General features: G+C 35.6%; 1 protein-coding gene and 1 pseudogene across 12 annotated transcripts in view; both read right to left on the bottom strand.

Moving 5' to 3' along the window:
• SOS2 (SOS Ras/Rho guanine nucleotide exchange factor 2) overlaps positions 1-26,748 on the bottom strand; it is a 103,251-nt gene that overhangs the window by 32,511 nt on the left and 43,992 nt on the right. For 9 of the 12 annotated variants that reach the window (XM_036306206.1, XM_036306219.1, XM_036306188.1 and 6 more), the window contains 6 exons: positions 21,739-21,882; positions 18,768-18,878; positions 13,291-13,389; positions 1,994-2,121; positions 851-1,506; positions 397-478 (listed from right to left, as the gene is read on the bottom strand). In XM_036306206.1, coding sequence (XP_036162099.1) covers positions 397-478; positions 851-1,506; positions 1,994-2,121; positions 13,291-13,389; positions 18,768-18,878; positions 21,739-21,882 — 1,220 coding nt within the window. The remainder of the gene's footprint in view (positions 1-396; positions 479-850; positions 1,507-1,993; positions 2,122-13,290; positions 13,390-18,767; positions 18,879-21,738; positions 21,883-26,748) is intronic. The other 3 variants (XM_036306196.1, XM_036306220.1, XM_036306201.1) reach the window with 2 other exon arrangements.
• On the bottom strand, positions 23,147-24,899 carry LOC118654865 (annotated as a pseudogene).

Consider the following 26,748-nt stretch of genomic DNA (forward strand, 5'->3'; position numbering starts at 1 on the left):
TTAAGCACACTGTTTAAAGTGAACAGAAATACTGCTAATTTTATGCCAAATAAATTATATTAAAAAACTACTTGAGAAGATACTAGGTACCCAGAATTTTACAAGATAAAAAACAGTTTAGTGTTTTTTTTTTAATATATTTTATTGATTTTTTACAGAGAGGAAGGGGGAGAGATAGAGAGTTAGAAACATCGATGAGAGAGAAACATCGATCAGCTGCCTCCTGCACATCTCCTACTGGGGATATGCCCACAACCAAGGTACATGCCCTTGACCGGAATCGAACCTGGGACCCTTGAGTCCGCAGGCCGACGCTCTATCCACTGAGCCAAACCAGTTTTGGCCAGTTTAGTTTTTACAAAATGTAAATATAAGTGAAATAAAAATTTTTCTTACCGTTCAATCAGTAAGCTTAGCAATTCCTGTGGTTTACAAAATGAACGATATGTAGTAAGAAAAGTACGAACAAAATTGGGATCTGAAAAAATAGAGCATAAAACAGGTTGCATGTTCAATTTATTCAGCATATTTTGGAGGTCTTATTTCCTTTTTCCTTTTATCCTGGCTTTTCCCACTGTGGCTCTTTCTGCCAATCACAGTATTTCTTGTGAAACGAGGATTGTTTTCAAATTCAAGATTTATGGATATACAATTTTTATGAATATTTAATTATCAGTGAAGTTAATACTATATTTTAGAGACATTTAATTAGTTACTTATTCCTTTTGATTCTGCAGTATTCTTTTCATATTTTAGAGGCATTTTTTTCAGGCCTCAAGCCTTTTGAACATTTTTGAAAAGCTTTTAGCTCCTTTGGCCTAGATAATCACTTGTAATGAGTTTCACATACCTGCATACATATGATATGTTAACCTTTCAATTAACTTCACCACTGTTCCTCCTTTAATAATGGGGATTCCACTTCTACTTTGCAAGTTGTCTTCAAAAACAATGTTTTCCTCAGAGTCTTTTACCACAAAACGATAAACTTCAGGACTTGGTAATCTCAGTGGTTGCTCATTTTCTTCTTTCAATAATACTGAATCTAGCATTCGATCTAGAGTACTACGATAATGAAGAGAAATAAGTGCTGCCATCCAATTATTTTTCTCTTCAGCAGACTTAGCAGCAAATATTATGCTGTTTTCCTCTTTGGATACTAATTCAAAAGCATGTTTGTACTCACAAGTATCTTCTTTATCACATATTTGTATTTTTCTCATGACAAATTTTTCTTTTAATCTATATTCTGCACTACTGTAACCTGGAAGGCGTGACTGGCTGTGATTGGGTTTGCAGCTAATCATTAAGCCATCAAAAAGAAAAATATGCCGTTCGTGTTTAGCACCAATTCTTGTCAATGGACCTTCCATAATGAATTCATTACAACACTGTCCAATATCTTTGCCTTCCCATCCATCTATGTTTTTCTGAATTTCATTCATTTTTTTAATAGCCAGGTGCTTGCTTCTTAATTGACGATTATAAAAAGGGCAAACAGGATCCCTAAAAAAAAATACCAAGACAAAGTTAGCTTATTCAATGACTAAGCAACCATAATTGCTTTAAGTATAAACTACCTCAAATCAAGTGACAAAAATGCTAAATAACCAAACACTAGATTTTGCACACAGCATTTATTTTCTTCTACTAACTTTGCCACTACAAGTCTCAATTTCATTATTGTGAAAGAGAAGTACCAGAGGCTCTATATTTCATTCCTACTGCCCATATGTATTAAAATTAAATAATCCTATTTCTTATATAAATTATACAAAATTTATCAACTATGTCCTTTAAATTTTTTACACATATCTTAACAATATTAGAATGCCAATTTAAAAAGACTACAAGACCAAAATAAAAATGTAAAACCAAAGTATAATATTCAAGAATGCAACTATCACTATAAATAACACTTCTTGAGAAAAACAGGCAACAGATGTAAGTGAAGTATGCAGAAGCATTCATATTTTCAACAGTTTGGAATTACCCAGGTCGGCGTCGAGGTGAATACTGCTTGTAAATTCGGTCCATACTACCTTGGAGATTCATGAGAGCAGTAATCGCTTGGTTCAAACATTCTCTATCTTCTTGTTCTTCACTACAAGCTTTCAATTGCTAGGAAGACCCAAAAAGAAAAATTAAACCTACATTGTTCAATAATTTTCCTTTCTCATAATTAGAGGAAGCAGCAATATTATAACTCTAAATGAAGTTTAAATGCACTTAATAAAAACCGCTATGATTTTATATAATTATGTATACTTCTGATCCCTCAAATCAGTCCTCTTTCTACATATGTGTATATAATACAAATATATAAAGTCCTATTACCAAAGCAATCAGGAAAAAAAATAAACTGTGATAACCATTTGGACATTTTCTAGATTTATAAAAATAGCTCAAAACATGAAGCTTAAAAGTGAATTTTCTTTGTTAATAATTATGAATAGAGAAAATAAGAAACACAAATTATTTCATATCTATCTACTTATATAAAAACCCTGGGTGGTGTTCATCATGACCAGAACCGCCATGACCAAGTGGAAGGAAGTCAGTCCTGCAGGGGATGTCTTGGAAACAGCTGTGCCTTCCCCCAAGCTGTTTCCCGGAGCTGTTTCCTGTAAAGGCGGGGTTTGAGGCAGGAACCCACCCTGGGAGCGTGGAGGCATATCTTTCTAAAGTGTGCTGTGCCAGCACGGGGTGAACCTGAGTGGGGCGGCTAAAAGGCTTAGAAAAGAAAGACAAGAGAATGAAAGCCGGGTCTCGGTGAGACAGCGCCCACACCCACAGCAATGCCTTTATTTTATAGCAGATGCTACGAGGCAAAGGGCGTGACCAAGATGTTTACAAAATTCTCCTGGGTTTCAATCCTACTCAACTACATGCACCTGAACTCTATCAAGCCTACATCACTCAGGCACGTGGGGCCACGTGTTCGGACCATAGGCTCAAGCTTACAACTACAGCTGTTGGCTATAATTGTGCTGGGAGGGCCCTGCCCTCCAAGCTGGGACTTGCACGTGGCAATGAGAGGACTGTGCCCTCTCATCAGTCCAAGGCCTGAACATGTCCAAAACACTGTAGTGGCTCCCCACAATAAAGTTTTCATTCTGTTTCTTTGTTACTACTGTTGTGGCCCCACCCCATAACAAAGAAACAATTTCCAGAGGATGAGGCCCAGGAATCAGGATTTAAAAAAAAATTCCCAGGTGATTCCAATGTGCAGCCAAGGTTGAGAACCACTGCTATAGATAATATTAAAAATATATCTAAACGTGCAATCCTTTGTCCAAAAAATGACCATGTTCAAAAATTAAATGAAGAAAATTTGGATATACTCGGAGATTTTCACACATATTTGAGTAATGATTTCATTGATTCCACAGATGATGCTGAAAAGGAAAATTTTCCCATTGAATTTCTTAATAGTATTACTCCTTCGGGAATACCTTGTCATAAATTAAAATTGAAAGTGGGTACAATCATCATGCTATTGAGAAATCTCAATAGTAAATGTGGGCTCTATAATGGTACCAGATTTATTATCAAAAGATTACGACCTAACATTATCAAAGCTGAAGTATTAACAGGATCTGCAGAGGGAGAGGTTGTTCTGATTCCAAGAATTAATTTGTCCCCATCTGACACTGGCCTCCCATTTAAATTCATTCGACGACGGTTTCCCGTGATGCCAGCATTTGTGATGACTATTAATAAATCACAAGGACAAACTCTAGACAAAGTAGGCATATTCTTACCTGAACCCATTTTTGCACATGGTCAGTTGTATGTTGCTTTCTCTCAAGTTTGAAGAGTATGTGATGTTACAGTTAAAGTTCTAAGTACTTCATCACAAGGGAAATTAGTCAAGCACTCTGAAAGTGTTCTCACTCTTAATGTGGTGTACAGGGTGATATTAGAATAAGTTTAATCACTTTATCAGTCATTGTTTGCATCACTATTGTTTTTATATCATGTTTTTGTTATTTCATATCATGTTTTTGTCGTTTTTATATCATGCCTCTGTTGTTGTTATATCCTTTTGTTACTGTTTATTTATTAATAAATTTATATATTATTTTCATATACATTTTACTAATTTCCTTTCATCTCTCACACTTCAATTATACAGAAAGGGCAAATAGTAATATTAAAATGTCTCCACTAATTAATTCCCTTTTTTAAAAAAACATATTTTATTGATTTTTTACAGAGAGGAAGGGAGAAGGATAGAGAGTTAGAAACATCGATGAGAGAGAAACACTGATCAGCTGCCTCCTGCACACTCCCCACTGGGGATGTGCCTGCAACCAAGGTACATGCCCTTGACCGGAATTGAACCTGGGACCCTTGAGTCTGCATGCCAAGGCTCTATCCACTGAGCCAAACTGGTTAGGGCAATTAATTCCCTTTTAATGTGCACGAATTTCGTGCACCGGGCTACTAGTCCTATATAATAAAGAGCTAATATGCTAATTAGACCAAACAGCAGAACGACCGTCTGGATGACCTTCCAGATGAAGCTGGGGGTGCAAGGGCCGGCCGAGGCAGCTGGGCTGTGAGGGCCGAGCCCCTTGCATGAATTTCGTGCATCAGGCCTCTATCTTATATAATAAAAGCCTAAGCGACCATTACGTCGGAACAACCTGAAAGACTGGTCACTATGATGCGCACTGACCACCAGAAGGCAGACATTCAATGCAGGAGCTGCCCCCTGGTGGTCAGTACGTTTCCACAGGGGGAGTGCCTCTTAGCCAGCTGGTGGCAGCGCTAAGGAGCAGTGAGTCGAGCAGTAAGGAGCAGCAAGCAGGCGGGTGGTAAGGAGTGAGGGATCCCAGACTGCGAGAGGGATGTCCGCCTGCCAGCTTAGGAATCGGGCCTAAGCCACCAGGTGTACATACCCCAAGGGGTGCTGGACTGCAAGAGGGCACAGGCCAGGCTGAGGGACACCCCCGCCCTCCCCCCCCCCACACACACAGTGCACAAATTTCATGCAATGGGCCTCTAGTCTTTATATATAAAAAACCTAAGCAACTGTTTGACTGGTAGCTATGACGCACACTGACCACCAGGGGGCAGACACTCAACACACAGGCATGGAAACATGGAACAGATTGATGAATCTCAGAGGGGTAGGAGGAGGGCAGGAAGAAATTAACCAAAGATCTTATATGCATACTAGAGGCCTGGTGCACGGATTTGTGCACCGGTGGGGTCCCTTGGCCTGGCCTGTGGGGATCAGGCCAAAACTGGCAGTATGACATTCCCCGAGGGGTCCCAGATTGCGAGAGGGTGCAGGCCAGGCCAAGAGACTCCACCGGTGCATGGGCCTCTAGTTTGTGATAATATCCTTTCAGTTCCTTGCTGAGTAAAAGGAACCATTGCTGAATGGTTCTGAGACTGTTTTTGGAATATGCGGAACATTCAAATGTATCAACAATTACTCTCAAATAGTATCATTCCTTTTTATTCCTTTAGTTTTTCAGTGGTATGTCTTAAAACAAAAATATTCTGTCACAATATAATGACCAACTTCTGGAAATTTAACACTCGTAAAGGTCTATTATCTAATACCCACCACACGTCCAGTTTTGTCAATGTCCTAATCCTGTACGTTAGGGTAATTTCCCCCCAATATAGGACCTAGTTAGTGCTGCACTTAGCTGTCATGTTGCTACTGTCTTTTTTAATCTGCAACAGTTCCTCGGCATTTGTCTTTCATGGCCTCCCCGAATAAAACACACACACACACACACACATATCTATAAAAGCCCTATATATCCAACACCCATATTAATTTTTTTTTCTAACTTCCCTAGATAGAGTTAGTTACTCCTGCTTCAGTGGTCCCATAGTACTACTTACATTAGGTACTTATATTGTAACTAGAAGCCTGGTGCACAATACCCACACACTGGGGGGGGGGGGGGGGGGGCTCCTTCAGCCCGGCCTGCACCTTCTTGCAGTCTGAGACCCCTCAGTCCTTACCGCCCACCTGCAGTGGAGGTGGGAGAGGCTCCTGCCACCGCTGCTGTGCTCACCTGCCGCTTCTAGCTGAGCGGTGCTCCCCCTGTAGGAGCACACTGACCACCAGGGGGCAGCTCCCGCATTAAGCATCTGCCCCCTGGTGGTCAGTGCATGTCATAGCAACTGGTCATTCTGTATTCGATCTATTTGCATATTAGGGCTTTATTATATAGGATTCTTTGCTTGATAGTCATCTTCTTCACTAAACCATGACATCCTTAAACATGGGGATATGTTTTGCTCATTTTTTGTAGTATCTGCAAATGGTAGGTACCCAATAAGGTAATTAGAATGAATGACTATTGTATAAATACTTATAATTTTAAATGTTTAGACAAATGACAACCATGAACATTTACTGAGCTCTTATTCTATGCATGTTCTTTTATGCATTAGCTTATTTAATCTTTGTCACAACTCTGTAAGGTAGGTATTATTATTATTATACATGTTACAAATGATGAAACTGAGGCATAGAGCAGTTAAGTAATTCACTCAAGACGAGTAGGAGAGTCTGTATTCAAACCTGGGAACAAAATTCAGGGCCCATTTCTGCCATTACTACACTGCTTCTCTACAATGACACCAGATACAATTATGCAAAGTACTGGTCTATGCCGAAGCCTGGTGACCAGGAGTTGAAAGGGATTCCTTCCATGTTAAAAACAAATTGGATAATAAATAGTTTAAGAAATAAAATGAAGTTAAGTGTGCTTTGGAAAAGAGGTCAAAGAGATTAATGCCCTTGCAATATGTGCTTAAATTAAGTAATACAGTGGAAGTGAACTTTTATTAATTTGTAATATCTTATGAACTTGGCTGAAGAATATATTTCTTGTTTAACTTGACAATCATTATTCTCCTTAGTTATCTATAAGTATATCTTGTCCAAGACTTTGCATTTCATGTAAGTTTTTACTTAACTCTATAAGACTTCACTTAAATACTTAGCATGGTTCTCTTGAATTCTCAAAAAATGTTATATCTACTATAGATATCTGTGTGCCTAAAGCAAGGTAAATTTTAATAAGTTATAATTTTTCTGTAATTCATTGTGGATATATATGTGATCAATTCTTTGTTTTGTAACAATAAATTTCTCTATAGGTTTTCATAAAAATAGAATTTAAGTAATTTGGTGGAAAATTCAACTCATTTGTATATTACTTTTTTTTGTGTTTTAAAAAATGCATTATCTTTCTTCAGATGTCTGTGAGTGATGTGTCAGTACTGAAAAAGTAAATATTATGTAGTAAAATAATCTTCATAATCTTTTTCAAGAGCCAGAACATTTCCTTTAATAACATTATCTCAAGCTCTTGATTTTATGAACACACTTACTCAAATATACATACACAGGAACACAAAGACAGTGACAAAGCAAATATTACCTGTTAACAAGTAAATCTAGGTGAAAGGAGCTCACACTATACTATTTTTGTAACTTTTCTCTATGTTTTTCAAAGTAAAAGGTAAAAGAGTACTACCTAAAAATTCAATTATCTCATATTTGAAATACTGGCTTATCTTTCCCAATGAACCTCATTGAAGTTACTAGTATTAGGTTTTCCTGTTAAGCTTTAAACTAAAGTAGGATAGATTAAGTTCTCTTGAGAGGAGAATTTTTATTCTTTCCATTACTAAATTTCCAAAGAATGACCAGAGAGTTAGAGAGCAAAAGAATGTTATTTGTCTTTGGAATAAATCAATTCTGAAATGAGAGAGTAGATGTGTTCTTAATAACAGAAGGATAAACATAAATGTTTCCTCAGAATATAAGAAGTATATTATAAAGTTACTTATAAATCAAGAAAGTTTTTTTTCTTTTTCCTCTTACATAAAAATGTGTATGTTAAGAAAAAAATCTAAAATTTATCTGAGAAAAAATAGAAAATTAAAGTAGTTCATGATTAACCCCAAAGATGTTCAAATGAAAAGAACAAAAAGAATATATTATCTATAAATACACTTATTGATTTAATAAGAATAATCCAATAATGTACTCTAAAATAATTTCAGGCAATCTATAAATGATGTCCTATCAGTTTTCATTATAGTTGTTTTCCTATTTTCTTATCATAAATTCTGATTCTGGGAAGTAAAGCTTGAATAATATTTAAATGCTATGTCAACACATAAATCTTCCTTGCTATGTGTCTGAAGCAGATCTTTCAAATTAAAACTGCTCCGGATTGTATTTACTGTTCCCAAAGAAATGTGAAAGCCTTAAGTCACACTGGTCCAGCCTTTTTTTTATGGTTGTCATCCAAAATGAGCATAACATGAAATGAAATTTCTTTTGGATGAGAACTTGAGCCCAAACAATATCACAAAAAGGCAAACTACAGAACAGGAGAAAATATTTAGAAATGATATATCTGATAAGGTATTAATATCTAAAATATGTAAAGAACTCCTAAAAGAAAATAAAAATATAAACAACCCATTAAAATGTGAGCAAAGGACTTGAAATAAACATTTCTCCAAAGAAGATATACAAATAACCAATAAGCACATAAAAATATGCTCACTATCACTAATATTTAGAGAAATGCAAATCAAAACTACAATAAAATACCACTCCATACACATTAGGATGGCTAATATCAGAAAATAAAAACATAGAAAATAACAAGTGTTGGCAGGGATGTAGAGAAATTCGCACCCTGTACATTGTTGGTGGAGATGTAAAATGGTATAGCTGCTATGGAATATGGTACAATGTTTCCTCAAAAAATTAAAAACTATAATTACCAAATGATTTAGCAATTTCACTTCTGGGTATATATCCAAAAGAATTGAAAGCAAAGTCTTGAGGAAATATGTTTATATCCATATTCATAGCAGCGTTATTTACAACAGCCAAGCAGTAGAAGCAACCCAAGTATAAAATGACACTGGTTGCATAACAAAAAATAAACACCACTGAACTGAACACTTAAAAGAGGTAAAATAGTAAGTTTCATGTTATGTAGTTTTATCACCATTAAAAATAAATAAAATGCTATATAAAACCAAAAGTATCATAGTCAGAACAGATATAAAAATAAAGTAACTTTTCATCTGTTCATGTGATAATTCACTTAGCCTGTGTCTAGAACAGTAATGGCGAACCTATGACACGTGTGTCAGAGGTGACACGCGAACTCACTTTTTTGGTTGATTTTACTTTGTTAAGTGGCATTTAAATATATAAAATAAATATCAAAAATATAAGTATTTGTTTTACTATGGTTGCAAATATAAAAAAATTTCTATATATGACACAGCACCAGAGTTAAGTTAGGGTTTTTCAAAATGCTGACACGCCGAGCTCAAAAGGTTCGCCATCACTGGTCTAGAATTAGTCCTTATTTCAGTGTTTTTCAAACTGCATGTTATAATCCATTAATGCATCACAATAATTTTTTTTAAATGGAAGAGAATATGTCAGAGTACACTGCATAAAAGTTTGTGTGTGTGTGTATATGTGTGTATACAGTCATAATGTTAAATGTAGTTCTTACTATGGATCATTCCCACTGTATAACATACAGGGTGATTCCCACAGGACAATAAATGCCAGAAATAAGTGGGCCACTTTCTAGAATATCTAGGCCCTCTGGATCCCACTAATTAAGTATATGCTTACTAAGAATTAGTAAATGTTCCCAAATATGTTGATGCCAGTTGTGCTTATGTTATAATTATGTAATTTGATTACACATTTTATAAGTCAAAGAAGTATATATACATATATATATATGTATATATGATATTTATGTGAAACTCAGTCAAATAATTTTAAAGGCAAGTCCCTTTTAAAAGGTATAGGGACAACGAATGTAAAAGATTTGGAAGAATTATAAAAACAGATTTCTGCACTAAGATTGCTTTACAAGCACCTTCAAATTCATGTTTCATCTAAAAGAAAAGGGAAATAGCAATCATAAAAGATAATTTTTGTGACTCAGAAAAATTCATATTCAAAGAAAATATTTTAACCTAAGTCAACAGATTAAGCATATCCTTCCTATATAATAAAAGCCTAATATGCAAATTGTCCCCTCAACCAAGAGTTCGATTGGGAGTTCGACTGGGAGTTCAACCAGGGGGCGGAGCTGGCCGGCCAACCTCCTGCGGCTCCTCCCTCCAGCAGGCCCTGCCCAAACAGCCCCGATTGGGTGGGCTGGCTGGACCCCACCCATGCATGAATTCATGTACCAGGCCTCTAGTAAATACATAAGTATATATAAGATTTCATTTTATGATTCTTTGCTTTATTTTAACTAACTAACCAATTATTAGTCCCAATCACAATAGCTAAGAACACTTGGAGTCCAGTGATTGTCGGTAAATGTATTTATAGCTTCAGGATGAGTAAGGCCATCATAGTTAATATCCTGACCTTAGGTGCAGATCTCAGAGACTTTAAAAACTAAACATCCAGATGAGAAAAAAAACAAAAAAACCCACCTTCAATTACTTCAATTATAGAGTCAAACCAGCATTTTTAAATGTTGGCCAATATTAGAAGGCAATTATAACACTAATGATAGGATTTCCAATTAGACATGAGCATTACCTAAAATGTTTTAGGACTCCAAATACACATCTGGAGCTGCCAATGTATTATTCATATGAAGCCTGTAATCTTTCTTTTATGAGTTCTTTATGGATCCATTAGTCTCCATGGAGATATACACAATCAAGTGGCTCATCTATTTGTGCACAAAAGCTAGTGAGCTCCAGCATCACACATTATGGGTTATAAGATTCCATAAAAAAGAATTCTTGAGGTAGGCATTCATTAGAAATCATCAAATGAATACCTTGCCTAGATGCTTATAAAATATAGAGTTATTCTGGTTTTTATTTTAATATTATTACTAATGAGTTAGATAAAGTCTGAACAGGGTCTTTTAAGCCAACAACCTGGTATCCTAAGGGAGAGGTACAAAATGCTGAAGCAGAAGGATTCCTTACTTACAAAAGAGCAATAAAAAATGTCGGGAAGAAAATTTTACTGAGCAAGATATGTTGAAATTACAATTGAAAAGGGAAATAATCTCAAAGTAGGCAAAAGTCCTTAGATGTTAACTGTAGTTAACAAAGATCAGTAGCTAGTAGGTAGAGAAATGAAAATGGAGAGTCTAAAAAAAATCTCCATCTCTCCATATGTCCTTTTGGTGTCTTAAAAACCAAGAGAAAGTGCAAATGGAACCTAGAGTGGAAAAAAAGAGCACTCAAATTCTGAAGCCTGTCCAAAGGCAGCAGATACTCTTTTATAACTAGGCAGTAGTGCTTTAAGGCTCAAAGAATGAATAATAGAGGGAAATCACCCATCACTCATCAGTGAAACTATAACCCTTAGAATAAATATAGAATACATTCAGGTTAATTAATGCATAGCAACAAGAACAAATAGAAACGTGGAATACAAAGACAAACCACATAAGATACTCAAAATGGCGAAAGACTTAACTCCACAAAAGGTTATCCAAGAGACCAATAAACATACTATACACACATTCACTAATAATCAAAGAAATACAGATTAAAACCATCAGAGGCTATTATAAATACAGCAGATGACAGAAATTTTAAAGTATGAATATATGCATAAAGAAAGATATCTCATGCATTCTGGAAGGAGTGTAAACTGTACAACCCACTTTGGAAAGCTGCTTGGCATTATCTATTAAATCTGAAAACATGCACACCCTAAAACCAAGCAATTCCATTCCTAAGTATATACTCTAGAGAAATAAAATGCATGCACACGTGTACCAAGAGACACATAAGAGAATGTCCATAGCAAGTGTTATCAGTAATAGCAAAACAACCAGAAAAGAATAAACAAATCATGGTTTATTCAAACTGGAAGAAAACTAAACTATAACAACATATAAGAACATCAATAAATATAACTTTGAGAGGAGATATAACATAGAAAATAATATATTGATCTAATAACAATTTGATCTAATTTGCATAAAATTCAGAAATAGGCTGTGTGTGTGTATATATATATATATAGTATTAGTGATATATACATAGGTGTTTAAACTGGAATCAAAAGCAAGGAAGTAACTGCCATTAAAGTTAGGGTAGAGGTTTAGCTTTGGGGTGTTTACACATTATATTTATTTATTATGTAACACACTTATGTTTATGTTTTATTACATACTTTTCTGAGAAGTATGCAATGTACCATAATAAAGTTTATATTGCTTATTAGAACCTTTAAGAATACAATATATTTTTATGTTTACTGATCTTTGAAAAGAGTTCAAGTTTTACCATAATTCTTTTTTAAATGTTGCTTGGGTTCTAGCTAAGAAAGGAAGAATGCTACACTGAATGAAAAAATGTCAACTTCAGAAGTATTTTTCTTAATAAGTTAAAGCAAGATGAAAATTTAGAACAGTGTTATGTATAAAAGTTATTATTTATTTAAAACAAAAGTTAAATCCATACGGTGTGGCTCAGCAGTTGAGCGTGGACCTATAAACCAGGAGGTCACAGTTCGATTCCCAACCAGGGAATATGCCCAGGAAGCAGGCTCAATCCCCAGTAGGGGTGTGTGCAGGAGGCAACCAATCAATAATGTTTCTCTCATCATTAATGTTTCTATCTCTCTCTCCTTCTCCCTTCCTCTCTGAATTCAATAAAAATATATTTTAAAAAATATTAAATATAAGTTAAACCATTGTTGCTGTCTGCCTCCAAAAATTAATTTTAAAAAGTAAACTCTTGCCCAGCCAGTGTAGCTCAGTTGGTTGAGTGTTGACCCATGAACCAAGATGTCACTGGTTCGATTTCCAGTCAGGGCACATGCCCGGGTTTTAGGCTTGGTTCCCAGTAGAGGGTGTGCAGGAGGCAACCAATCAATAATGTTTCTCTCATCAATGATGTTTCTATCTTTCTCTCCCTTGCCCTTTTTCTCTCTCTAAAAAAAAAAAAATCAAAAATCAATAAAAACATTAACTTAAAAAAAAAAGTAAACTTTTTTTTATAACATTAGTACTTTGAGAGTCTATATTATGAAATGACAGATGAAAATACATTTTCCTATCTCTATCCACATGGAAATGACATGAAGATAAGTAAGAAATACAAGCTTTTCTTCATGTTCTGTAATAAGAAGTAAACATTTAAGATAATTTATTTTTATGAATAAAAAGTATTTTTAAATAATCTGATCAGATAAAAAAAAACCTAGTTTTTAAGCCTCATAAATGCCAGTACTTTTGGTTCAGAAAGCTTTCATCTTACCTTTAATAATTCAAAATAGTGCCAACAGTGATACACAGGCACTAGCATAAGACGTGGAAGGACATAACGAACTGCCTCTCTAAAACCATCAGCAATGGACTGCAAAGCAAAAAGATATAATATTATACCGCTGATATCAAGGATATATAACAGCAGTGCCGAACAGAAATAGCTTTTGAAATTACAAGAAACAGACTTAATAAAACTATAATGAAAAACATGTTCTTTATTAAAATTGAAGAGCTGTCGATTAAGTTTTTTTCTCCTTTTTACTTCTTAAAGTTATTAAATACTTAAATTTCTTCATCTCTTAGATGGCTAAAATAACTTTCACTATAGTCCTCTCAGCTTTTCTTTAAAAAAATGGGACTCCACATACTCTACAGGAATTTTGACAAATGATGAACTTTTTCTCACATTTTTATGTCACCATTTGAAATGCTTTAAATTTAAGTAGTTACAAAGGATATTTCGGGGGGGGGGTGTTATATATATATATATTGTAAATATGCTTTAAATACATTTCACCAAACAATGATTTAAAAAATTTCAGATTTAGCTCATTTATTAAAAAGTCTGTCGTATCACTTAATTGACAGAGACAATCTTCACTGTCAAAAAAAACCAGTCAGATCAGACTCTTTTTCTGCAAAAACTCTGACTTCATTCTTAAATTCAAATACACATGTTAATGTCACAGTCTTAAGTATGGGGGAAGCATCTAGAAGAACCGAACACCCAGGTATGGGAACTTTAACTTTATAAAAGTCTCCATCTTCTTTCTCCCACTGTCCAATGAATGGTGAAGTAGAATAAAAGTTAAACCACTGTTGCTGTCTGCCTCCAAAAATTAACTTTAAAAAGTACACTCTTGCCCACCCAGTGTAGCTCAGTTGGTTTTTTAAAAGTTAATATTTACCCTATTACATCCATCTCACTTCTTAATTCTTAGATATATATGACAAGACATAGGTAGACATGACATGCCATTTCAACTATCAAGAGTTTTAACAATCAAAAAAGTTCTCTTGGAATCTTTGCTTTGCACTCAATGAACTTGTGACATTGTGATTTATAAGATATCTCATCTACATCACAGTTCCAGGCTCCCCAAACCCTAGGAATTTTCAAAGTTTAGAGAGTGAAAAAAAGTGCAAAAAAGGTGCCTTTTGTTATATTAATGACTTTTAGACTAGGGCTGGTTGCCAGGAGAACCAACCAACCCTGTGATTAGAGGTCTGGAATTTTCAGCCCCACTCCCAGGCCTGATTTAGGGGAGGGAAGAGGGGCTAGAGATTGAGTTCAATTTCCAGTGGCCACTAACATTGTCAATCTAGACTACCTAATGAAGCCTCCATATAAACCCAGGAAGGGAGTTCACTGGTCTTTTTGGAGAACTTACATGTTGGGGAACCAGAATGTTTCCATGTGCCACTATGCTGAGGCCCCAAGCTCCATGGGGACAAGCTTTTTTGTTGGGAACCTCACCCCATGTTGTCTGTTCATCTGGCTGATGCCACATACCCCTTAATATCATTTTCCTTAGATATACTTTCATAATAAACCAGTAATCTAGTAAGTAAAATGTTTCTCTGAGCCAATTTAGCAAATTGAACCTAAGGAGGGAGTCATTGGAACCCCAATATAGCCAGTTGGTCAGATAAAGCAAGAGCCAAGGCTTACTGCTGGCATCTGAAGAGAGAGAGAGAGAAAGAGAGAGAGAGAGAGAGAGAGAGAGAGAGAGAGAGAGAGAGAGAGAGAGTGTGTGTGTGTGTGTGTGTGTGTAGCTGGAGAGACCAATATTGCATGATTGAAGCCTTAATCTGTGGCATCTGGTCCTATTTCCAATAGTGTCAGAACTGATTTGAATTCTTGCTGGTGTCTGAGAAATTGTTTGTTGGTGGGGGTGAACTACCCCTTACTTCGGAATTGGGTCCAGGAACTCCATTCAGACTTATATATCAGGATAAATACATTTTTTCCTGACTGGTGCCCTGGAAGTTTTTACACCTTGGATCAATGCATAATGGGAAATTCAATATGGTTATAGGTAATGGGTAAGAGAAACTGGAAAATAGAATGCAAAAACACAAACAAGATGGCAGGCAGACTAGAAACTGATTCCCTTAAAGTTATCTGTGCTCGTATATCGCCTGAAATATCTTAGTGTATAGCTAGGGTTACATATATCTCAGTTTTAAAAACTAATAGTCTGGCCTGGCTGGTGTGGCTCAGTGGCTGAGCATCTATCTATGAACCAGGAGGTCACTGTTCGATTCCTGGTTGGGGCACATGCCTGGGTTGCGGGCTCAATCCCCAGTGTGGGGTTTGCAGGAGGCAGCCAATCAATGATTCTCTTTCATCATTGATGTTTCTAGCTTTCTCTCCCTCCCCCTTCCTCTCTGAAATCAATAAAAACATGTATTTTTTAAAAGAAAACTAATAGTCTGTAGAATACATCATTTTCTAAAATATATAAGGGATTTAAAAGTCAGTCATGTTGGTTTTAAATATCATTATGCATGATTTATTTAAATTGGTATTTCTCTTCAGATAAATACAGACAGTAATATATTATATGAAGAAAGAATTTCATATGTTGCCTTTAAAAGATATCCTCATAGATAAACACTCCCATAATTCTCACATATTAATTGAAATTAAATTGTAATTTGTTCAATAGACTTGGCAACTATTAGTTGGGCCAAAGCTCATATTTTTAAGGTGTGCTATACAAATTCTAAAAATTTATTTATTTATATTCTTTATTATTGAAATTATTATATATGTCCCCTTTTTCCCTGTTGTCCTCTCCCAGCCTGTCCCCACACCCCACTCCCGTCTGTGTCCATTGGTTATGCTTATATGCATACAAATTCTTTGGTTGATCCCTTCTGCCCCCCTAACTCCTCCCCCCACCTAAAATTTTTTTTATAATTTTTTTAAATGAAGCATTACTTTAGCTTTTTAAAGTTTATACAGTACAAGTGAGTTTGGCCTGCAAGGGGGTTTTATCTAACTCTTTCAACTTCACTGAATATCTGAAGCAATAGTTTAAATAAATTGCACCCTAGACGTCAAATCACACAGTAAGAACTACTAATAATGTAGGGATAAAACAAGAAATATGAGTGCTTTAAATGAATATGCAAATACCTTATTGGCAGATTGTCCAATTTAACAAATGTTTACTTTATGGTTTATATCTACATATAAGATTAACTTTAAAAAATGATACCTTCATTGAAATAAATTTTGAGAATTATAGATATAATTTTTATTCCACATTGACAAGCTTTTGAATAGACATAGAATATGGTAATGGGAATGCACAGTAAACAAGGCAGGGAAAAGATGGTAAATGAATATTTACATTTTTGAAGTGCCCATGGGATGTCTAAGTGAATTAAGGCAGCTGATTATATAAAGTGTACAAACACTGCTCAAAATAGAATTATGGCTTAAAAATACAAATATGAAGTCACCAATGAAAGGAACTGTAACCCTTTGCAACAGCATGGATTGACCTGGAGATTATTATGCTAAATGAAATATGCCAGTCAAAGACAAATAGCATATGATCTCACTTGTATGTAGAATCTAATGAACAAAATAAACTGATGAACAAAATAGAAACAGAGGCATGGATACAGGAACAGACTGACAGCTGTCAGAGGGGAAGTGGGTTGGGGGCTGGATGAAAGAAAGTTAAAGGATTAAACAAAGAAAAAAATATATATATACATACATACACACACACACACACACACACACACACACACATCTATATATATATAAAAGCCCAAGTGACTGAACAACCGGTCGCTATGATGCACATTGACCACCAGAAGGAAGATGCTCAACACAGGAACTGCCCCCTGGTGGTCAGTGCGCTCCCACAGTGGGAGCACTGCTTAGCTGACCAAGGGGTGCCAGATGCCAGGCTCACATCTGGCAAGCACAGCTGCGGTGGTGCAAGCCTCTCCTGCCTCCAAGGCAGCACTACTGAGTGGTGGTGGGGGCAGGCGCAGTGGGGCAGGATAAGCGGGAGCAGCGAGGCACCTGGCCCGAGTTCAGGCTCCTCCCCAGCCACCTGCTGCTTCACGCACTACTACCTCCCTCGGGGGATGTCAGACTGCAGGTTTTGGCCCGATGCGGGGATCCCTGAGAGGTCCTGGATTGCGAGAGGGCACAGGCCAGGCTGAGGGACCCCACTGGTGCATGAATCCGCGCTCCGGACCTCTAGTATGTATGTATATACATGTGTGTGTATGTATCACATAGACACAAACAACAGTGTAGTGATAGCCAGAGAGAAAGGGAGGTGGGGAGTGGATTGATGTGGGCAAAGGGGGAGAAATAAGAATGGAAAGGGAGTGATAGGCACAGGATACAGTATGCAGATAATATTTTATTGAGTTCTACACTTGAAGCCTGTATGGTTTTATGAACCAATGTTACCCCAATAAATTCAATGAAAAAAACAAATATGAAGTCACGAGCATATAGGCAGTAGCTAAAGCAAAGGGTATAAATAAAGTCACTAAAGAAGAGCATTAGAGGGACAGAAAATCAGAGGTTGACCATGGAGCCTGCAATTAAGGAGACTGAGAAGAAGAAATCAGAGAAGATGAAAATTAGGAGAAAGTATCATGGGAGCCAAAAGGATAAGAGGAGGACTCACAAATATTACAGACATAAATATGAAATAAAAATATCCACTTGGTTTCATGGTTAAGTTCATTGTCAAGGCAGTTTTTATTGTTATACCCTGATTAAGACACAAGTGGTAGAAGTTTAATGAAAAATGGTAAAAAGTAATATGAAGATAATTGGCTACAAAGGGGGAAAAAACAAAAAAAGAACATGACAAGGTTTACTGCTTGTTTTAAGAGAATAAAGATTTGACCATATTAATATGCTAAGGGAGAAGAGCCTGTCTAGATCAGGAAGTTTCTACAGCAATAAGTAGTCAAGGATCATCAATGCCAACATAACCTTCGTTTAGTGTTAAAAAGTAAAAATATAAATTTTGTCTCCACTTACTTTCACTTTATCTAACTGTATTACTGAACCAATTAACTTGTATACTTCCCATTAATATATTTATCTCCTTAAATTATAGGCCTGATAGAGAAATCGGTATGAGTACACATAAGGATATTCTCCACTCCTGATGATTTCAGTTCTATCTTATTGAAAATAAGAACCTGAAATAGCTCTCCATAATCATCTCTATATCCCAGATCTAGAATTTGCCAGATCAGTATGTGTGATGGCATTCTTTAAAAGATTTCTATATTAAAAACAGATTAGTTTTTTCAATCTAAAATAGGGTTTAAATGAACAGATTTTGAAAGATTGGTGACAATTTTCCTCAGTTGCTTTGTGAAAGATCCTAGAATTACAAATATTTAGAATGAATTGGTAAAATAGTTCTTTAGTTGCTTTACTTTAAAAAATGACTTTAAATTTACCTGAAAGTGTAGAGCCACTGCAGGTCTGGCCATCAACTTACTGAAATGTTCATTAAATTTTGGTGAAAGAATGTCCTGTGATAATGTTTCATAAGGATCAAATGCTTGCTCCTATTTTTTAAAAAAGAAAATGTGTTAGGTTTAAAAGATCATCTTTTCTATTAATATGGCACAGATTATTTAATGGCAAATTTGTTAGAACTCTTTGCCATCTACTTTGGAGGGACAAACAGTAAATATGGCTGTAACTGCGAATTTTTTTAAAATGTAAACAATGACCTTGAGACCTTGAGCTATTGATCACAGGAAGCTACTAGTCTTAAAATAGGTCACTGATTTTGTGTTCACAAGTATCAAACTATTAAAATGCTTATGCACATTACCCCCAATAAGTAAAAAGTGTATCTATTAGTAAAAGAAGGCTGAGATTTGAAATTTCAGTTAGTCTTGCCTACGTTGAAATAAGTTTATACTTAGGATACTTTCAAAGTAAGCAAAAAGTGATACCGCTCTTTGATGGTACTGTTCTTTTGGATAAAGATTAGAAAAAGAAAGCAAAGATTAATATACAGTAAAATAACAAGACAGAAACTACACATATTTTGTCCAATGTTTATATTTAAATTCCTACTATTTGATAATAATCAATATCTCCAATGTTTAGTTAAAACTAAGAGGTTTGTTTCACTTCTGTATTTTAAAAAATATAGCATGTTTTTCAGAAATAACAAGTATTGGCAAGAATGTAGAGAAATTGAAACCCTCATCTATTGCCAGTGGTAATGTAAAATGGTATAGCCCCTATAGAAAATATTTTTGGCAGTTCCTCAGAGAGCTAAACAAAGAATTACCATATGACCCAGCAATTCTACTCCTAGGTATGTACCCCAATGAACTGAAAACAGGGACTCAAACAGATACTTGTGTAACAATGTAATTGCAGCATTATTCACAATAGCCAAAAGGCAGAAAAAAAAAACAAGTGTTTCATCAATAAATAACTGGATAAACAAAACATGATATATACATACAATGCTCAACCATAGAAAGAAATGGAGTTCTGATACATGCAATGACATGGATGAACCTTATAAAATAAGGCAGTAAGTAAAATAAGTAAACCAAGTAAAATAAGCAGACACAAAGAACAAATATTGTATGATTCTAGTTATATCAAATATCTAGAATCAGCAAATTCATAGAGACAGAAAGTAGATTAAAATTACCCATGGTTGGAGGGTGGGAAAAAGAGGGAGTTGTTGCTTAATGAGTAGAGTTTCTGTTTAGGGTGGTAAAAAAGTTCTGGAAATAGATAATGGTAATGGTTGTATAATATTGTGCATTTAATTAACGACACTGAATTGTATACTTAAAAGTGGTTAAAATGGCAAATTTTTAAATATATATATTTTACAACAAAACAAAAATGCCTGGCTGGCGTGGCTAAGTGGTTGAGTGTCAACCTGTGAACCAGGAGGTCACGGTTCGATTCCAGGTCAGGGCACATACCCAGGTTGCAGGCTCATCCCGTGTGGGGCTGCAGGAGGCAGCCAATCAATGATTCCCTCTCATCACTGATGTTTCTAATCTTGCTCTCTCTCCCTCTCCCTTCCTCTCTAAAAATCAATAAAAAAAATTTTTGTAAAAATTAGAAAATTGTTTTTGAACCATAATATCTTTAAGAGTATAGCAGGCAAGCAAACTACAAATTAATATGCCAAGTTATCACAATATAAAAACTTTCTAATAAAAAGCAAACCTGAATATTTTGGTTAGGCATCAGTAACTGAATATTTTCAATACTATATTTCATTGTATATAAAACAGATGTAATAAAAGTGACCTATATTTTCAGAAAAATTTAAATAAAATTTACATGAACTCTAAAGATGTACTTTGAAAATCCTGTTTTCCAAAAGAAATTAAAAAGAAATGGCCAATGAGTATGACAAGATGTACAACATCATTAGTTAAAAAAAACACACAACAACAGTGAGATGCTGGAGTTTTCTTTTACCACTAGACTGGCAAAAATGGCATAATCTCAGAGTTAGTGGAAGTGTGGGGAAAAAAGCCTGCATATACGTACTAGAATTTATTTGGAAATAAGTTTGGCAAAATGTTTCAAAGTTCTAAAAACATACCAAGTCTTTAGTACTACAATTCCTCGTCTACGAATATATTCTAAAACAATTATTAGACTATGAAGTCACAGTATGAATATGTTTGTTGCAGTATTATTTACAATAACAAAAATGGAAACAACATACATGCCTAATGATAATAGATAGTTAAAATGTTATGGTGTCTCCATAACAACGTGGTACTATTCGGACTTTAAAAATTGGGCTGAAGTACTTTTATTAACCTGGAAAACAATTGTGATATATTCATTGAAAAAAATAAAGCAGGTAATAAAAGAGTAAGATCCTATTTTTGTAAGTACACATATGTATATGTGTGTAGAAAATACTGTATGTTATAAGGATAGCTTCTGCGTGTTGCAAAACGGAGTGATTTTTATTTTATTTATATTTACCTCTTTGTGATTATTTTTACAGTGAATTACATTACTTTTATAATAATTTAGGACAACAAAATGATTTTCACTTTGGAAACAAAATTAAAATGCAAACTTCCTTTTCAAATTTTGGAAATTAAGACTAAAATTCACAAAAGCTAAACAGCTCTGGTCAATAAAGTTTCTTTTACTTAAAATGCATTTGCCATTAAAAAAACTTAAAACTTACTATTCTATCAACTTTCACTATAAGTATTATCATACACACACTATAAAGTGTCATTATAAATAGAGTGTAACTGTACGTTGCTACTGGTTAAATCTTAAGTATTTTTTATAATAGCCGGTAGTGTCTTCTAATTTTCACCAAAAAAATCTTAAAATCTTACTAAATTTCTTAATAACAGCATTTAAGATTTAAATGAGAATAAAGTAGTTTTATAAACTTACTTCTGCCAAATCTTCAAAACAGCTGCCAGCCAAGGGGTGAGGACTGCTCTCATCAGTCATTTCAACTGTGTCTTCAATCAAACCTAAAAGTTTTATTGTCAACTCATGTATATCTGATATGTTACTGAAAATCTTTTCAATGTCCTGAAAAAATAAAAAAGGTCAAGATGTGAGGTTGAGAATTTTGTTTAAAAGTTGTTAAAGTAATATAAATATTAAGAGCGTAGCTTACCCAATCACTTACTAATATATTCCAAGACATATAATATATTCTAAAACATAGCAAAAGTCAATAACAAATAAGAAAGGAAAATTAAAAGCCTTTTGGATTACACATAATAGGTTTATTGGAAAATATAGATTCTGGAATAGTTTTTATAAAATTTATTTTTCAATTGCAGTTGACATAAAATGTTATGTTAGTTTCAGGTATACAATTATGTGATCAAATATTTCTATACCTTATAAAGTGTATGTAAGTCTAGCACCAGTAAGTCTAGTACCAATCTGACATCATACATAGTTATTATAATATTATCAACTATATTCCGTATGCTGAACTTTGTATCTCCATGACTATTTTTATAGCTGGCAATCTGTGCTTCTTAATCCCTTTCACCATTTTTACCCATCCCCTACCTCCTCCCATCTGGCAATTACCAATTGTTATTTATATCTATACGTTGTTTCTGTTTCTGTGTTTCAAATTCCACAAGTGAAATCATATATATCTTTCTCTGTCTGACTTATTTCACTTAGCATAATACCTTCTAGGTCCATCTATGTTTTTGCAAATGTTAAGATTTCATTTTTCATGGGTGAGTAATATTCCATTGTACACATGTACATCTTTATGCAGTCATCCACTGAAGGATACTTTGGTTGTTTCCATATCTTGGCTACCATAAATAATGCTGCAATGAACACCTGGATATAAATACCTTTACAAATAAATATTTCAAAATTTGGGGGTAGGCATCTAAAAGAGAATCCAGATTGCTGTGTCATATGTAGCTCTATTCTTAATTTTTTGAGAACCCTCCATATTATTTTCCATAGTGACTGTACCAATTTACATTCCCACCAGCAGTGTATGAGGGTTCCTTTTTCTCCATATCTTCTCCAACACTTATTTCTTATCTTATTGATAATAGCCATTGAGGTACCATTTCACTGTGGTTTTGATTTGCATTTCTCTTATAGCTAGTGAAGTTGAGCATCTGTTCATTTATCTGTTGGCCATTTTTATATCTTCTTGGGAAAAAGTTCTGTTCAGGTCTTCTGCCCAGTTTTTTATTTTTATTTTTTTATTATCATTATTTTTTAAATATATTTTTTAAAATTGATTTCAGAGAAGAAGGGAGAGGGGGAGAGAGAGAGAGAGAAACATCAATGATGAGAGAGAATCATTGATCGGCTGCCTCCTGCACGACCCCTACCAGGGATCGAGCCCACAATCCGGGCATGTGCCCTTGACCGGAACTGAAGCTGGGATCCTTCAGTTCACAGACCGACATTCTATCCCCAGAGCCAAACCAGCCAGGGCCAGTTTTTTATTTTTTATTTATTTCTTTAAACAGATCAGGTATTTAATTAGATTCGTCATGTGATATTTAGAACACCAATTTGTGAGAATAAGTCCCATTTGTGAGAGCAAAGACAGAGTGAAGGTAGCCCTGGAGCTGAGAAACAGCTTTGAATTTTGGCAGAATTTGCAAGTCCACGGTTTTCTGATTAAACTTGCACTGTTTTATAATCTCATATTTCCCTCTCTCTCTGTCAAAGAGCTCACCATCCTGGTGTCTAGGCTTGTGCAGCCTCTTCTTTTAAAAATAAATTATTTTAAAATCTTTATTAACTTTTTGAGAGAGAAACATTGATGTGAGACAGAAACACACATGCCCCTACTGTGGATCAAACCCACAACCCTGACCATGAATTGAACCTGCAACCCGGGAAACGACTGGGAAACGAACCTGCCACCTTTTGGTGTGGTAGACAACACTCCAACCAAATGAGCCACACTGGCTAGCTTCTTCTTGAGGTAAGCATCAATGAGATGTTTGGGGATTTTCACACCACTGATACCAATTTTAGTGGAGGTGGCGATGACAAATTTCTGGTGTGTTCTATGCCTTTGTAGAGGAACTCAATTTAGGGACAGAGGTCCAGTCATAAGTAGCAAGCCATTGTTCAGATGCTTCAGGAAAACCACCCTCTTGTCTCTGTGGTGCCCAGTGAGGATAATCAGAATGGTCACTGGGGAATGATGCTGGCCCACAGTTTTCTTACAGGTTAATTGAAGTGTTTCTGGTTGTGGTTCAACAGCTTTTGATGTGCACCGTCAGTAGAATAAGATCTAGGCATTTTGCTAAGTTTAACCACTTGGGTACCATCATTCTTCTTGCCACCAAATGGTTTTTTGATGGTACCAAGAACTTTCTCCTTTCACTTTTTAATCCTTGCTTTAGCTGCTGAATACTTCCTCTTGCAAATGGCCTTTCAGGAATACATAGCCCACTGGGAATATATACCAATTTCTCTCACTAGCACAGGGTTTAGCTGCAGTGGGGTTTCCCCTTCTTAGGTGTGTTGGCCTTGAGTTACCCTTCTTAACCTTGCTATCAGCATCAGTTTTCTTGGCTTCAGGTTTTTCTCCTTAGTATCCAGCTTCTCATCTTTTTCAATCACCATCTAGCAAGTTGGGAACGAGGCTCTGCCCATTTTTTAAATTAAATTGTGTTTTTATTGTTAAAGTTGTATGGGTTCTTTGTATATTTTGAATAATAGTCCGTTTTCTGAAGTATTGTTTACAAACATTTTCTTCCATATGGTTGGTTGCCTTTTTGTTTTGTTTATGGTTACTTTTACTGTATAGAAACTTTTCATTTTTATGTACTCCCGTTCATTTATTTTTGCTTTTGCTTCTTTTGCCTTTGGGGCCAAGTTCACAAAAGTCTCTCTGAGATCAAGGTCCCTAAGTTTAGCACCTATGTTTTCTTCTATGTATTTTTATTGTTTCAGGTCTTATACTATGTCTTTAATCCATTAAATTTTTGCATTTGGTGTCCAATAGCAGTCTAGTCCTGGCCGGTGGCTCAGTTGGTTGAGCATGGTCCTGTGTACCAAAAGGTCACCAGTTCGGCCGAAACCGGTTTGGCTCAGTGGATAGAGCGTTGGCCTGCGGACTGAAAGGTCCCAGGTTCGATTCCGGTCAAGGGCATGTACCTGGGTTGCGGGCATATCCCCAGTAGGAGGTGTGCAGGAGGCAGCTGATCGATGTTTCTCTCTCATCGATGTTTCTAACTCTCTATCTCTCTCCCTTCTCTGTAAAAAATCAATAAAATATATTTAAAAAAAAAAAAAAAAAAAGGTCACCAGTTCAATTCTTAGTCAGGGCACAATGCCAGGTTGTGGGTTTGGTCCCCAGTCCGTGTGTACTGGAGGCAACTCATCAGTGTTTCTCACAGCAATGTCTCCCTCTCTCCTTCCATCTAACATCAATAAAAACCTATTTTTAAAAAATAGCAGTCTAGCTCCATTCTTTTGTATGTGGTTTTCTAATTTTCCCAGTACCATTTATTAAGCAGGCAGTATGGTTTTGACTCACTACCATACTGTTTTGATTATTGTAGCTTTGTAGTATAATTTGAAGTCAGGGAGTATACCACCTCTGATTTGTTGTTTCTTGTTCTGTTTTGTTTTCAGGATGGCTTTGACTATTCAGGGTCCTTTGTGGTCCCATACAAATTTGATGGGTTTTTTTGTTCTATTTCTTTGAAAAATGTCATAAGGATTTTGATGGGGATTGCATAAAGTCTTTATATTGCTTTAGGTAATATGGCCATTTTAGCTATGTTGATTCTTCCAATCCATGAACATAGAATATCTTTCCATTTCTTTGTGTCTTCTCAATTTCTTACAACCTTTGCCTTATAGTTTTTGGTATATAGGTTCTTCACTTCTTTTAAGTTTATTCCCAGGTATTTTATCCTTTTTGTTGCTATTGCAGACGAAATTCGTTTTTTTTTCTTTTAAAAATATATTTTATTGATTTTTTACAGAGAGGAAGGGAGAGAGATAGAGAGTTAGAAACATCGATGAGAGAGAAACATCGATCAGCTGCCTCCTGCACATCTCCTACTGGGGATATGCCCGCAACCCAGGTACATGCCCTTGACCGGAATCGAACCTGGGACCTTTCAGTCCGCAGGCCGATGCTCTATCCACTGAGCCAAACAGGTTTCGGCGAAATTCGTTTTCATCATTTCTTTTTTTGATATTACATGGTTAGTATATAGGAAGAATATTTTTTTAAAAAAGAGTATTTGCTTATCTGAATTCTTTAGAGTTGACTTTCAAAGCTACAGATATAAAAAGATGAACAAAACTTCCTGGATCCCCATCCTACTCTCACCTCTCATGCCCTGTCTTTTAACAGAGCAGCTCTGCCTTTGTTAATGTGATATTTTGCATACTTTTATCCTTAAAAAGTTCCACTGTTAAAACTTTAAAGTACTGCCTTAAAGTACCTACCAAAAGACAGGAGAGCCCTAGCTGGTCTGGCTCAGTGGATAGAGCATCAGCGCAGGGACTAAAGGGTCCCAGTTCTGATTTCAGTCAAGGAATTGCAGGCTCAATCCCCAACCCATGGATGTGTGTGGGAGGCAACCAATCAATGTTTCTCTCTCTGTGTCTCTCCCCCACCTTCCACTCTCTCTAAAATCAATGGAAAAATATCCTTGGGTGAGGATTAACAAAAAACAAACACACAGAAAGACAGGAGAAAGCATGTCTTTTCTAGACCATACATCTTTTTCACCATCTTCAAATGAACAACAATAAATCTTAGATGCTGCATGGCAGAAAAAGAGATTTCATTCCAGTATAATTCCCCTTTCTCATTTTGCATCAAATTCTCATTATCATCAAACTTATTACATCTATACTAATAAAAGGGTAATATGCTAATTAGACTGGACATCTTCTGGACAAAGCCATAGTGGCAGG

Source organism: Myotis myotis, unplaced genomic scaffold (assembly GCF_014108235.1).
Source record: "Myotis myotis isolate mMyoMyo1 unplaced genomic scaffold, mMyoMyo1.p scaffold_m19_p_1, whole genome shotgun sequence".
In the NCBI taxonomy this organism is placed as follows: Eukaryota; Metazoa; Chordata; class Mammalia; order Chiroptera; family Vespertilionidae; genus Myotis; species Myotis myotis.